Source organism: Haemaphysalis longicornis, unplaced genomic scaffold (assembly GCF_048455015.1).
Source record: "Haemaphysalis longicornis isolate Haplotype H1 unplaced genomic scaffold, Haemaphysalis longicornis Haplotype H1 scaffold_9, whole genome shotgun sequence".
Taxonomy (NCBI): Eukaryota; Metazoa; Arthropoda; class Arachnida; order Ixodida; family Ixodidae; genus Haemaphysalis; species Haemaphysalis longicornis.
Window position 1 is genome coordinate 56093749 of NW_027526460.1, and position 14895 is coordinate 56108643.

At 44.9% G+C, this 14895-nt stretch overlaps 1 protein-coding gene across 1 annotated transcript; it reads right to left on the reverse strand.

Annotated features, from left to right (window-relative positions):
• Nucleotides 1-662: 662 nt before the first annotated feature.
• LOC144151774 (uncharacterized) lies at nucleotides 663-9505 on the reverse strand. The gene is made up of 4 exons (XM_077682909.1): nucleotides 9351-9505; nucleotides 2961-3531; nucleotides 1671-1732; nucleotides 663-757 (listed from the first exon to the last, which is right to left on the reverse strand). The coding sequence occupies exons 1-3, from the start codon at nucleotides 9385-9387 to the stop codon at nucleotides 1708-1710; spliced, it is 633 nt and encodes a 210-aa protein (XP_077539035.1). The 5' UTR covers nucleotides 9388-9505; the 3' UTR covers nucleotides 663-757; nucleotides 1671-1707.
• Between the last annotated feature and the right edge of the window lie 5390 nt (nucleotides 9506-14895).

Genomic DNA, 14895 nt, shown 5'->3' on the forward strand with positions numbered 1-14895 from the left:
AGACACCAAATTACCTTGTTTGAGAACGTAAAATCCACAACGACGAGCTTACAAGAAGTCTTCTCTAAAAAGCGATCGCGAGAGGCCGGTAGGTAGCCCTGGTGTATGTTGGCTTCTCCACGGCATCCTCTTGGAATTTGCCATGTTGTCTGGGCCCCTTAACTGGTGGTGGTGGTGGTGGCCCGAAAAATGGCGCATACCCACTTAGGGGGATTGGCCAAGAAGAGTTATGTTTTTATTAGAATAAATAAAGCGAGGTTTATGGGTGGGGCGCCTTGAATCCTGCACTTCTTTTACTTTTTTCTTTAACACCCCGAAGCAGTGTTCTTACTATAAAACATTAATTTATTGTTTTTCAGCCATTTGACGAATGTATGCAAACACGCAGAACGCTGCACAAAACTGGAAAGATGGGTTAGCGTTTCTAAAGACATTTTTTTTTTCTTGTTCTACGCATTTTTGGCATTTGAGCACCAAACTGAATTATCCCACTGCTTTGGAGGTGCTGTTGTGGTTGACCCAGGTAGTGAGGTCATTGTAATGCACATCACGGCTAAAAGAGGGGTTGGAGGGTGTTGAGCATTCACAAAATACAAGCAGCGCATCGCGGGCTTGGGGCTTCATGCAAGCTCTGGACAGCAAAAAAGAAAACATCCGTTGAATTCAGTTCCGAATAATACAAATTTATTTTTATGGCAGAGCCACCGCAAGGAGGGCCAGGTGGCATGCTGTATTCAAAGGTCAATCTTCAAACTTCCTGGAGAAGGAGGAAAAAAAAAAAAGACAGTGGGTGTTAAAACAAAAATGGCTGCTTGAAGTAGCGAGTTTCGCTAATCCTACAACTTGCGTCGTCCAATCAGAGAAGGCGAAAGATGGTGGGTTGTAGATACGATGGGGTCAGGAAGTTTTAAGACATACCTTAAAACATCGCCATCGGAATAAAAGTGCGCGGCAACCCGTCTCCACCTCGGCTCGTCGTTAATAAAACATCTAACTCAGCATTTGCTGCTAATCATAGAAGCAACCATGGAAATGCAAAGGAGAGACCTTGTGAACGTAGATCTAACTAAATAACTTTGCTGTCGCATAATAATTGCTATTATTATAGTAGGATCGGCGGGGAGAAGGCCAACGGTAAAATAAAGAGAAAGAGAGAGAGAGCGAGAGAGAGAGCGAGAGAGAGAGAGCGAGAGAGAGAGAGCGAGAGAGAGAGAGAGAGAGGGAGAGAGAGAGAGAGAGGGAGAGAGAGAGAGAGAGAGAGCGAGAGAGAGAGAGAGAGAGAGAGAGAGAGAGAGAGAGAGAGAGAGAGAGAGAGAGAGAGAGAGAGAGAGAGAGAGAGAGAGAGAGAGAGAGAGAGAGAGAGAGAGAGAGAGAGAGAGAGAGAGAGACCAGTTGAAGCAATGTGTCAGCTGAAGGTGTCTCTGGACAATTTTTGACGTTTTTTTCTGACCGTATATAAACAATAGCGGTAACAGCTTCTATCAGGCCATTGCAGGTGCTTAAGGTGCTTCATTGCGTCAGTGCAGGCAGCTGCATTAAAATATCAGGTGTCCCCGTCTTAAAAGCACCATGGAAGCGTTGACATGCTCGTATTTTTAGCAAGATAATCCTTTCAATCAAAAGTCTGGAAAATAAAGTATCTACATGACTAAGAAGTGGTTCTTGCTTACCTTAATCTACAGAGTCTTTGCATGGTTGTCATTATTATTAAGCAGAGCGGGACGCGCCGGAACTGGAATTGAAAAAAAATAAGAACAGGTTTGAACGCAAGAAGCAATCGTTAAGATAAAAGAAGCAGTTTAGAACTAGCCACATAGGTTAAAAAGCAAGTGAGACTTTACTCAGACTTATAAAAATCAGGTCTAATTTAAAAAAAGAGAAAAAGAGAGAACGAAACTTGAATACGTGAAGAATCATAACAATTGTATTACACAATTATTGCGGAGAAGTATCTGTGGCGTCTGCTCAAAAAGACATAAATGTAAAAGTTAACAGTTCTCTGCTAAGACCTCCCGATAAGGTTTACGTCGAGGACCTAAAGTATTTTGGCCGTACAAAAAGGTTCGACTGTTTTCGCACTGAGAAAATTCTTGAGGAAATGGGGACTTGGAGTCACTTCACAATAGAATGCTTGCCCAAACCTCACAATTGTCCTGAAGAGTATGTGTCCTCAAGGCCACATTAACCGCACCACTTTTCTTTAATTGTTCCTGCTCGACTGCCCCTTTACTTGGCCACCTTACTACTGTCACCGCAAATGTTTCACGACTATTCAACACGAGATCATGTGGCACTGACTTATGCATGCTTTCGGCTACTAAGTGATCTGGCTTTTTCACACGCCGCGGCGGTTCAGTGGCGAAGGTGATGTGCTCTTGACCCCTAGAATGCGGGTTTGGTCACAACAGCGGCTGCCGTTTGTGTTATAGAGTCTAGGAACAAATACGTCCCGAAGTAGAGATTTTGGGGGTCGTTGAAGAGCCCCAGGGGATTGAAATTAAGGCCGGGCCCTCCACAACGGCACACCCTATAGACAAAATGTTGCTACGGTGCGTAGCCCACCAAAAACGTTTGCAGTTACCAACGAAGAAAATTGTAGCCAATTTGGTAAAATGTATGCAGCCTGAACTGCAGGTAATTGATAAAAATAATTCACGTCATTCCGTGACTTACTTCAGCTAATGCGTTGTTGTGATACGGGGACTATATATAAACTTCACCGTAGTCGTAATGTTGCTGACAGAAATGATGCAAACTCTTTAAAAGACCGCATTTGGTACTAAGCAGCAGCTGACTATTCACATACGGCCGCGTGCTCCCAGAAATTGTGTGTCCATGTTGCACGCATGTATGGCGAAGTCGCAGCTAGAGAATAAACCTTAGCCCTGTGTTATAACTTTTTTTCGCTGTAGTTTGAAAATTTGAATCTATGGACAGACCTTATTTAAACGGGAGTTTACCTTGAACCCCTAGAGGCAGACGAAAGGGACGCTCCTGGAGCAACCGGAGCTTGACCGGCACCCAACTGTGTTTGTTGAAAGCCGCTGCCATATCCTAAGCCGAAGTTGGCGGGGTAGCCGTAGCCACCGTAGAAAGATGGAAAAACACTGCCGTAACCACCGTAGCCACCACCGTAGCCACCACCGTAGCCTCCGCCGAAGCCACTGCCGTAGTTACCGCCGGAGCCACTGCCGAAGCCATTAATGACCCAGGGACTGCCGCTGTGTCCAGGGGCATATCCAACGTTGCCATAGCCTGGGAGATAGAAGCTGAAGCCAGAGCCTGGACTTTGGTAGCCGTAGCTGTGTTGGTAGCCTTGTGGGTTGCCTTGTTGGTAGAATCCTGAGCCCCAAGGCGCTTGGGTAAAGCCAACCCCGCCGCTTACGCCAGGTAATGCTTGGCCCCATGCGCCGCCAAGTGAACTTTGGCCTCTGCGGGCGCCGCTTCCCAATGCGGAGCTGCTGCTCCTACCTGTGGAACCTCTGGCTACTACCTGCTGGATAGCGGCTGCCGAAGCTGCTGTCAGTGAAGCTGGAAAAGAAGAGTAGAGGCTGTCATTAGAAATTTGCTTCCAAGTAAGGGCCACGTGATATTGCAGGGGTATTAGTAGTAGCAGTAGCAGTAGTAGTAGTAGTAGTAGTAGTAGTACTAGTAGTAGTAGTAGTGATGTAATTAATAATATTTGGCGGCCATCTTGCAACGGACACATCAAAAAACTTGGACCCGTCAAAACCAACTACTAGATCCTGCAAATCAGCACGGTAAACAGCAGTACCACTATATTAAAGGAAAGCATAAATGAACTGATAACTTGGATTACGAAAAATGAAATAGTGGTTCAAAAATAAATCCACACAGAATATTAAAAATAAAACAGCGGTTCAAAAATAAATCCACACAGTTTGCAATTAAAAACTATCAGTTAAAATAATATATTTAATGTTTTAACTCCCTTCGTAATTGGCGTTCCGACACGGCAGCAGAAATTTCATCCGGAAGGAGGTTAACTACCTCGGCAGCATCACCGTACCTCTTTGCCTTCGCCTGTCTTGTTGAACTTTAGGCACCCTGCAGCCTAGCCCTCTCCGTGCAACGAAGGAACAATATTGACAAATTTAAATTATGAAGTAAATAAACGACTAAGCACCCCCAGTCGAATCGAATAAGCAAAGTTTCAAAACTTTTTTCGGGCCACTTCCGTCTAGTTGCGTGGTTTGAAGGCAAAACTAGGTGATACCTATCCACGGATTCTTTACTGTTGTTATTGCTATTTCTTTGTGTATAGCGCACACATAAACAGGGTGCTGGTGGTAGTGGTGGTGGCCCAGAAAGTGGCGCATACCCACTCAGCGGGATTGGCCAAGAAGATTTTTTTTTCTTGGAAAAAAAAAACAGATAAGGCAAAATAGTACAGTCGAAGATAGAATTTAGTACGTAGATTGATGAGAGAAATCTAAAAAGAAAGAGGGACGAGACAGCCTGATTGGAATCGTTTTAGCAAGCAGACGAGCCGTCTCTGAAATGAAGGAATGGATGGCGTGAAAAACATCCCCATTGCAGTGGCCTAGCTTCACGCCCCCAAAAGACTGGAGCACTGGAAAAATTTAGTGGCATTCCAAGGCGCCGCAGGGGAGCCTCCAGCAGCCTTCTTCGATGATGAGAGAATCGGCGGCAAAAAAGGAAGAAATGTTCATCCGATTCAATTTCCTGGCAGAAGTGGCACAATGGTGAGGTTGTTAGATCTGCCCGGTATAGGTACCTATTAAGTGAGGGAACACCACAACGAAACGAAGTCAGCGAAACTTCGCACAAGCGAGTTTGGCAGAGGCTTCTTTTCCAACGAAACCTAGATGGGCTGCCTCGTACTTGCGTCTATTTCTTCGCTTTCTTTCCGTCGTCTTACGGTGTGAATTACGCCTGAAAACCGACTGGCACATGCCATAGCTTCCCTAGAATCAGGTTTCTGCGTGGCTGGTGTGCACTTGTGCTGCTCACGTGTCATCATGTTGAGGTGCCACGAAGCAGGCAGTATTTTATAACGTCTACGTTTGTAGTTATAGTTTTGTTCAGCGGGAAAATTAGCCCGTCAAAAGTCCCAATTCCTGAACAATCCCCGAAGAGGGTATGTGCCGCAAAAAAAGCAACTACAACGACGACAACAGCTTCCGTTCCCCCGCTGGCAGCGTGCGCACATAGCGCACATTTTACGCATTCTATGTGCGCTAAAATACCCGTTCCGCCAGGTGTTAAAACATTTTCATGCCTAGCATTCTTTGCCGAGTAGCCCCACAGTGAGGACCGTGTAACGCCCTGCGTTTCCACAAATATGCAGATATCGCGGATGTTCCATCTGTAACCGCCCTAATGGCGTGAATGGAGATAAGTGGCCGCACGAAATTTAAAAAAACTAGAAAACAAGAAAAATACAAAAAAAATTACGGAACATGGAGAAGCGTAATTCAACGCCCTGAATTTAAACAATAATGCAGACTTCACGAAAGCTCCACCTGTAATCGTTATAAGAGCGTAAATTGAGATAATTGGTCGAACGAAATTTAAAAAAACTAAAGAAATAAGAAAAATATAAAAGCATTAAGGAAAATGACGAACGCCCTGCATTTCCACAATAATGCAGATTTCGCGAAAGTTCCAAATGCAATCGTTATGATAACGTAAATGAAGATAATTGGTCGGACGGAATTTTCAAAAACTAAGGAATAAGAAAAATATTAAAAAGTGTCGGGAAATAGCAACACGTGTAACGCATGGCCTTTCCACAATAATGCAGCCTTCACAAAAGTTTCGCCTGTAATCGTTATAATAGCGTAAAGGAAGGTCGGCTGAACGAAATTTTCAAAAACCAAAAAATATAAGAAGAATATAAATGAATGACGAGAAATGGCGAAAGGTGAGACGCCCTGCGTTTCCACAAAAATGCAAATATCGCGGAAGTTCCACCTGTAATCACTATTTTAAAAATTAATCAACAAGATAAATATAAAAAATTACGGAAATGGCAAAACGTATAACCCATGGCATTTTCATAATAATGCAGATTTCGCAAACGTTTAACCTGTAATCGGTATAATAGCGTAAGTGAAGATAATTTGTCGGACGAGATTGAGAAAAATCACAAAATTTGTCTGCAAAAAAACTCATACTCAAGAAAGGCGGCGTAAGAATGCTACGCATTAGAAGATAATTCTCTGAATTTCTGCATAATTTTTGCATAATTTCTGCATTTTGCTGAATTTCTGCATAAATTGCACGTTTGCGCTCTCTATTAGAACTTGGATGGAAGACAGGTGTCGTTTCATTGCTTGGTTGACAGATTGCCGCCTCTGTTCACGACCAGAGGCAATTGACCACTGTTTTGTAGATTGCAGAAATGCTGTCTTTTTCTGGGACGTTTTGCGGCGAACCTCAGAAAAGACGTGGATATCACGCCTTTCTCAATACGAGTTTTGCCATTGGGCTATCCTGGTGAGCCACCCTCGGTTGTATTGATTGGTTTGTACTGTCTGTGACGATCTCGCTGATATGGTAGGCATGCTGATGCACTAAGATCAACAAAGTCATGTTTCCGAGAAACTGCGGCGTTTGTACATAGTGTGTATAATTTGTTTGACCAACCACCTGAATGGTTCACTCTTTTGAACGCTTGTGCGTGTGTTCACCTGAATTTCGATGAACTTGGGCTTTTCCTAACTTTAGTCTGTTCTTTTGTTTGTTTAACTATGTAGCCCTCGTGCTGTCATGTTTGAGCGTATCACCCATGCAATAAAGAAAAAAAAAAGGCGGGGATAGCGCAGCGCTAGCGCACCGGGCTTCTCCTGTGCAGACCCGTATCCGAATTCCATGCCAACTCAAATGAGTTGCTTATTTACGCTTAACAGCGGCAGTCCCTTTTCTTGACCGGAAAATGGCACTTTTTCGCAACGGGCAGTTAAAGATTTCGTGTAATGAGAATAATAGTATTAGTGCTGAAAACTGGTGGACCTCTAGGGTATCAGCGTGGCTGTAGAAGGGAAAAACCATTAATTCGATAAATGAAATTGGATTATGAATTTTGGGACAAGAATGGACTCGGGCATCGCAGGACACGAGCGGTTAGAGGCATACGGTAGATTCCTCCGTCCTGCAGGGGACAGACAGAGGGATGATTACGATAATAATAAAAAAATGAAGGAAGCTCACACTAACGCGCAAGGCTTGAAGAAAGCGAAGCTGTACGCATCCTTCACGACCATCACGAAGTTTAGGTCCCCGATTGCAGCCGATTTGCTTCTCCTTCGCTGCCGCAGCGACCTTTTCTCCGTCGTTGTTGGTATAAGTGGGAGCTTCTTTCATTTTTGGAGGTGATAATCACCGGACATCACCTTGTAGGGGGAGGGGGGGGGGGTCCGCTATGACGCGTCTTTCTCGTTGCGAGCAAGTGTTGTCATGATTACGGTGAACGCTGGAGATTTTTTCGCCACTCTTGGACAATCTTCCTAAGTGGTTATATATGCTGCTAGACAAACGTGTGCCGGGGACGCTGGATGGTCGTTACGAGGCACACAGACACCAGCGCTATGCATTTTCTTGTTGGTCTTGTTAACTGCCGGGCGATTGCCGCAAGGCCCGCCCTCACGTGCGCGCGCTCGGCAATTTTTTGGTATTTTGAACTGCGGGCACGAAAAATGATGATTTTCTAAACAGCTTCGCTGTAATAATCACTACTGCTGTGCCTTAACGGTAGCGAAGCAAGCATACAGCCAAAATTTTATTAAAAGGATGCTTATAAGTATCGTGGTGGGCATCCGCTGCCGCTGTTATAGGTTGCGTCATAAAAACGGTCATAGTTTGAGGTTAACCCTCTACGTTGAGAAGTTCAAAAATGTACTTTCCTGGCGACACGTATGCTCCGTCATTCTGTACTCCATTTTGGTATCAGAACAACCAATACAAAATTAGAATCCGGCAACGCGATCTTTTCGGCGTTAGTTACAATATCCACGAGCGCACACCTGCGTTCTCATCCTGTTTCACTGTTTTAATTCACTCCCATTAAACAGGCCAAATGTACCTCGCCGTTAATGTCTACTTAGCTGCACCCCCCTGCCCTGCGCAAAAAAAAAAAATGGAGGAGTGTCCTGGGTCTAATTCCGCGCGGGAGAGCACTGGGGCATTGGCAGCTTAGCACTGCGACCCGGCCTCCAGTACGGGCACCCTGACCACCTAAACGAAAAAAACGCGCCTATCGGTGCCCTCGCTGACGTATACTCCAGTTATGTCACCCTGCTGTTGTCGTTGAAGCGACTGCCACGTATATCTCATGGCCAAGCGCGCTTCCTTCTTCTTTGCAAGCGGGCAATGTTTGCCGTGTATGTTGGCTTGCAAGTAAGTTAGCGAAACAGAACTCGATTCCACCGCTGTATAAATAACTAGTGATTAGAGTTAAGTGTATATGAAACAATTGTTTAACGGGAGAGAAAGCATTTTGTATCACACCAAGTGGTCTGACAACTACAGCATTTACGCAAACGATTCATGTGATCGCGAGGGTCAGATGACAGCCGCGCCGGATCATCATTTCAGTAACAAATTCTTGGTCACTGCTTTCTGTTTTTTGTTGCACTTAGTAGCTTTTTATTTTAAAGCAGATATTTTAGTGGAAGGACCTCGGTTTAACATGTTCAAAGCTGCCTTGACAGCGACAAAAGGTATCCATTAAACAAAAAAAAAATTTTGGAGGGCTTATAATGTTCACAGTTTCACTCCAAATCTGTGTAAGGGAATTCCTCCTGAAAAAAGGGGGTTTAAATGCTGAAATTAAAACACCGAAAACTTCGGTTGCAGCCAGGAGGGATATCTTTTTCAATCTCTGTGATCGGCAGAATCTGTCGGACATCTCTTGGTGATCATGCAGGTCTTATGCAGGCGCAGTCAGGTACTATCGTCGTCGGTTTGAGAACAGGACTAGTATGTGCCGAAGAATGAATCAAGTTTCCAGCACATGACTCGTCAAGAAAGTTGTAGCCGCCTTACGGAAGCGCTGGGTCGTGTCCCTTTTATGCTAGACAAGTGCAAGCATTCACGAATAGAACGGCCGCTTTCTGCCTTTTGCGCCAGAGTCTCCAAATAAAGCGGACATCACAAAGTGATGAATCGAACGGGATTCGAAATCGAAAAAAATGTACCCGATATTTTGAGACAGCCGGCCAAGCTCTCCACTTCTATTTTACCCAGTGAAGTCATATGAAATTACGATCACGTCCTAAGTACCTAAATATTTACCATAAACATGTAGTACCAGGATAGCATATTTGTACAGCAAACATTTATCCATAGAGGGTGTGAATCCTTACCAGCGACAAGGACGGTGATGGCAACGAAGGGCTTCATGGCTTGGCTGGTCCGGCTGCCTTCTCTTCTTAGACAACCTGCGACAGTGTGTTAGCACCAGCACACTTGAGGGTATATATACTCTTCCGGGGACTACATATATCAAATGAAAACCAAAAAAATATCTACAGGAGTGTTTCGAAAGGAACAATTCTTGTTTACACCCCTTTTTGTCTTGTGCGAAATACAAATGGCCGCGAGGGAGGTAGCAATGCCAGAGAGCTTTTGTCCAAGTGGTGTTGAAACGGCGTTCAGTTGTTGGCTGCGCAGCAGCAAGCCTTGAAATTGTAGATCGCCTATAGAAAACAATAGCGGCTGCAGCTATGCCTGTTGTGCAGCTTTTCATTTTTCGAAATCACGGCATTGCAGTTCTCAGAGCAAGATCACGGCACAGAGTTTCAATGCGTTGCATTCTTTTCCGAGTACACCCACGGCCGGGACCGTGCAACTCCCTGCATTTCCACAAAATGGTATATTTGGAGGAAGCAACGCCTGTAATCTTTATAATAGCGTAAATGAAGTTAAGTGGCCGAACATAATTTTGAAAAACAAAAATGTACAATAATAAAAAAATAAAAATGGTGCAAAATGTACTGATGAATCCAAAATATGTCTCTTAAACATCTACTCAAAAAAAAAGGCTAAATTAGAAAAGCCAGCAAAACAACGTTGAAAGTATGGACAAAAAAACAGCGAAAACTTAGCAACCCTGATTACATCATCCACTTGAGGAAAACAGATAATTGGCGAAAGAAAAGCATTCAATCGCCATAATGGTGTAAATTTACATCATTGGCAAAAAGAAACAAGAGGAAACTTTAAAACATTAGCATATTCTAACGTATTTGGCTAGTCATCGCGAAATTTGGTGGCAAAAAATCGCAATGTAGACAACAGGCGTAAGACTGCTCAGCATTAGTACTGTATTTACATGATTGAAGGTCGACCCATTTCTTCAATATTGAAAGTCTTAAATCGGGGGGTCGACCTGCAATGGAAATTGAAACTTGTAGTCCCACCAAAACCAAGCCAAACAAGAAATCTGGGGCGCAACGGCGCAGTTGAAACTGTGCGTTTGCTTTCCGACCTAGTGTCTGTAGTTGTATTCGGGACGTTTGATCGCAATACATTTTTTTCTGCTCTTACTGGGCCCACGGTGATACATGTGGACTCTACCGTTGGCCATTTCGGGGCGGTCTCCCGAGCAGCGTCGTGTCGCCGGTGGTAGTGGTGGTGGTGGCGGTGATGCTGGCGATCAATGGTGGTCTGACGGGGCAACTTCAACCGCATGACATAGATATGTGCAAGTCTTTCAAGGACCTTTGCTCCGCCAATACAATGAGTGGCTGTCGACGTACAATGGAGAACTCGTACCAGCCGGGCTCACTGTGAAGAGGACCTCTCTAGCTGCTGTTTGCGGATGGGTGCTTTCCGCATAATCTGTCATTCGGCATGAAGTTTTGATGAGGTTATGGTGACTAATGCAGCCTTTTGCGAAGTGCGCGCTGTTACATTGGAAAAGGCGTCCCTGAACCGAGCTGCGTCGCCTCCGTCGCGTAGTGGCAGCTTGGTGAACGAGCTGTGAGGGGGAGAGCTGTCTTGGTGCTGACGAAAAAAAAAAAAAGCCGAGAGCAAAACTTAACTGCTTTACTACAGGTGTGAGAGGCAGCGCAACAAATAGGATGAAACGAAGGCGAGACAAACACTTGCGCTTTTGGTGCCTATTACCCGCAAAGGCATGTACCAACCAGCTTAAGTTTCAACTCTCCTAGTGCTTTACTGCGAGGCGATAGATGAACAGCGACGATAGAGGAACCGCACCCTTACGGGCTTACAGCATGACTCGGGCAGAGCAGCGCTCTTACGAAAGCTCGAAGTGATCTGACATGGGTCGCTGAAAGGGTGGAATATATACAGAGAAGTTCAATGCTACACAACCTGCCACAGTGTTGCGCACGTCCCGAACAAAGCACAAACACACAATAACGCCCGCAACCGGTCTCGTAATATCCAGCGCAGCCTGAGAGAGGAGGGAAAGGAGGGTTCTCTACGGGCGGCTTCCGTTCGCAGAGGTGGGTCCGAACACCCCGCCGCTAGAACCGATTTGTTCCGGATTTTGCAGCTGAAGCGGGTGTGAATTATCGCCAACGACAGTCCACGCGGCACATACGCTTCCGACTTGTCGTAACTTGTTTGAGAAGGGGGGTGGGGGCTTTATCGCCACACGAAAACTTCACCGCACTGCACTAAACTTGTATCACGCGCGCACATGGTGGTGGCGCTTAATCGTAACAGAGCTTGCACTGGACGTGGGCGTGCTGTGGACCGCAGCAGCTGTGACGGCAGGATCAGCCTTAGTGAAGACGATGACACTGGCGAGGAAGAATTGTAGGTCAGGTTAGCAATACATTTTTGTTGTTTAATGCGCTCGTCTTTGGTATTTTTTGTATTTTTTTCAGCGCGCAACGTGAGCGGGAAGACCAACATTCGAGTCGACCTATAATTGTGTAAACACGGCAGACAATTGTCTGAATTTCTTGAGATTATTTTTTCTCGAGAGGAAAGAAATATTTGTCGAAAGAACATTTCCCAAAAGCAATAGGTTTATTGTTTGCACTTTTTGTGCATTGATGCTCCTGTGCTATGCCCCCGCACTGCAATCATTTGCACAAAGCATATTATGTGATCTGAGCCACTAGCCGGGTCAGTCCACGTGTGCTCCTAATGCATGCGGTAATACGCTGAACTATCCCCTCGCTTTAATGTTCGCTAAATTTATTACTGCTTTAATAAGGAATGACAGTTTACTTTTAGAGTATCTGAATAGGGGATGAAACTACTTTTACTGTTTCGTTCCAATAATTCACAATTTTGTTTTAGGTTTTTATTTATTTTAAGGCCATTAGCATCACTTGCGAAGTTGCGATTAAGGGCTGGCTCGTTTTTATCGTTGAGCTTCGGTTCAGAGACGACTAGAAAGTGGTTTACATGCGTTGCGCTTTATGGCTGCTTACAGACACGCTCTTCAGTGGTAATATTGCTACGTCTCGACCTGTGGTTTGTGCCCATAACTTCGCTGTTGATTACTGCACATTCGACAGATGAAGGTCGGCTTAATAAGATTATCATAATATTGTGTGGTAGGCCGTGTAGATTATACAAAAACTAATGCTGTCTTCCAAATATGACTTTTTGTGGCGCTTCGAGCACCAACTGGATCACATGGGTATGTATGTAGAATATTTTTTTAATTCAGTCGTAATTTATCCGGACTTCTATTCACAATGTGCCAACCAAATCGCGACCGCATCTTATGTCCCACCATGCCACTTTAGCCTCTGCGACTAAACGAAAAAGGATGGTATAATGCCTGATCTTTCGTGCACCCACGAAACCGATGCGACGGCACAAGTCGCTACTTGTGGCGACAAACATTATTCGCGGTCTCAATGTTTTTCACTGATTGATTGAAATACTGTTTGTCCCCGCTAACGAAAAAAAAAAAGTTTTCACATCCGGCAAAAAAAGTCAACAAATTGCGATGTTGCTCTGCAAGCAGTACAGTTAGAACTCCAAGCTCTATTTTTGGGCAATACCAGTATCGTCTGCCATTGGTGTATAGCTTCGGCGCGATAAACTCCACACTTAATTATAGTAGCCCTGCTGAGTGATTGTGTTACCATTTACTGTGGTCCTCCGCTGATGGAATTTGGTATTAGGTCTCGGCAACAAAGCCATTGCACTGCAATTAGGAAAAGTATAACAAAACACCACATTTTTGCATTTTGCAATAGCTTCACTTGATATTCATTTTCCTAAAAGTGAAACAGTGCGCCGGCTTTTTTGCTGGTGAAGCGTACGCCGAAAGCCGGTGATGCGCAAACGGAGTCGCATGCCACTGACGAGCTGTTTACTGCAGCGCTTTCCCTACTATATTGCGTAGTCAGGTGGCTTCTACACCTCATATCTTTAATGAGGAGTAGGACACACCAAGTGCGACTTATTTCTGGTGATGTGTACGCCGAAGGCCAGAATTGTGCAATTAAATTGCAGGCTATAGGGACGAGTGTTTAACGCAGTGTCTTCACTGAGTTCCTTCTAAGCGCGGGTGGGCGCCCAACAGCGTATAGATGAAGTTTGCTGAGTTTTCGTCTTTATTTATTGGCGCTGTATTCGGCCTCGCAGCCCACGCACACACAAACTGGGCCATTGTCCACCGTTTTCGGGCCTGATACCCCTAATAGAACCTCTGATGAGTGATTCCACGAGAGAAAGAACATGCGTGCACACGCCCAAGTTTTTCTTTTTTTAAATTTTTATGTGTCAGGCGCAAGCCAGAGAATACCTGAGAACTGCAATCCGTATTCCTCCAGCGTGCGTACAATACGTAATATTTTATAACCTTTTTTTGCGTTTATTTAAATTTTTCTACAGAAACGTATTTCGCAGAGATGTTTACAAATACCCAGTCGTCATTACTATCACTTACAATTTGATCGCGATTACAGATACGGAGATAGGGGGCGTCAAGGTAAGCGACGATCTAGCGTCTGGCCCCATTTCACAATATTTTTCTAATTTTTTCTTTCGCTGAAGAACGCAAAAGTTGTCTTGACCTGCTTGTCATTTTGCCGCAGGTTTTGTTTTCAAACATGTTTCAGTTAGAATGATCAAACTTTGCCGCGCGAAAATACCCAAAGTTGTAAAAAACTACAGCCGCCGAAAATTGCGTGTCACCCGCGCCACCTTTGCAAATTTTTTTCTCGAGTAGTACTCACGCTAGGGGACCCCGACTTGCACTTTTAAGATACTCTCTGGCTGGCGCATAATTGTAAAAATATGGGAAGAAACAAGAAATTGGCTCCAATCTACGCTGAGATGGTGGTTGGAAAGCACAACTTTAAACAACACCCACAACAATTGCCCATGCAAAGTCACTTGAATTACACACCTGGCTCTACAAAGAGTGAAACCATGGATTCTGCCACCCGTTACCTGGAACTCGCGGGGGCGGCGTCCCAAACGCCGGAGCGTCGGCCACGGCCATGCTAGAGCGGCGGACGACGACGCCGCCGCTGTAGCCCGGCCGCGAGTCGGAAATGAGAGAAAACGGAGAGCAGCGTATTGCGAAAGGTGTGACTGCGGAACCTAGCCATCCTGAACCTAGCCCTTGCCTAGCTAGGGCTACACCACCACGCGACACAAGCGCAGACACCGAAACAATTCAGCATGTGAGCTTAGTGATTCCCATTTCCATCGATTTAAACTAGTTAGTTTAGTAAGTTTGAGAATTGCGAAGAAGATGAGGGAACTCTTGTAATCGCTATTGATCAGAACCAGTTGCTACTTTCGCCTTTTGTAATACTTGTTAAAACACAACCGAATTTGTATTCGCCAATTTAGAAAACAGAGTCTGATTCGTGGCAAGCAGTGCGCAATAAGTAGCGTTTCTCTAGCGGCCAGATGTCTGTATGTGGTCTCTACATTTTGTTTTCCCACCCTGCAAAC

Coding starts and splice junctions, on each gene's coding strand:
- LOC144151774 (XM_077682909.1), bottom strand. CDS start 9,387: ATGAAGCCCTTCGTTGCCATCACCGTCCTTGTCGCTG. Junction 3,532..9,350: donor CATCACCGTCCTTGTCGCTG/GTAAGGATTCAC, acceptor CTTCTTTTCCAG/CTTCACTGACAGCAGCTTCG. Junction 1,733..2,960: donor TCTGCCTCTAGGGGTTCAAG/GTAAACTCCCGT, acceptor TTTCAATTCCAG/TTCCGGCGCGTCCCGCTCTG.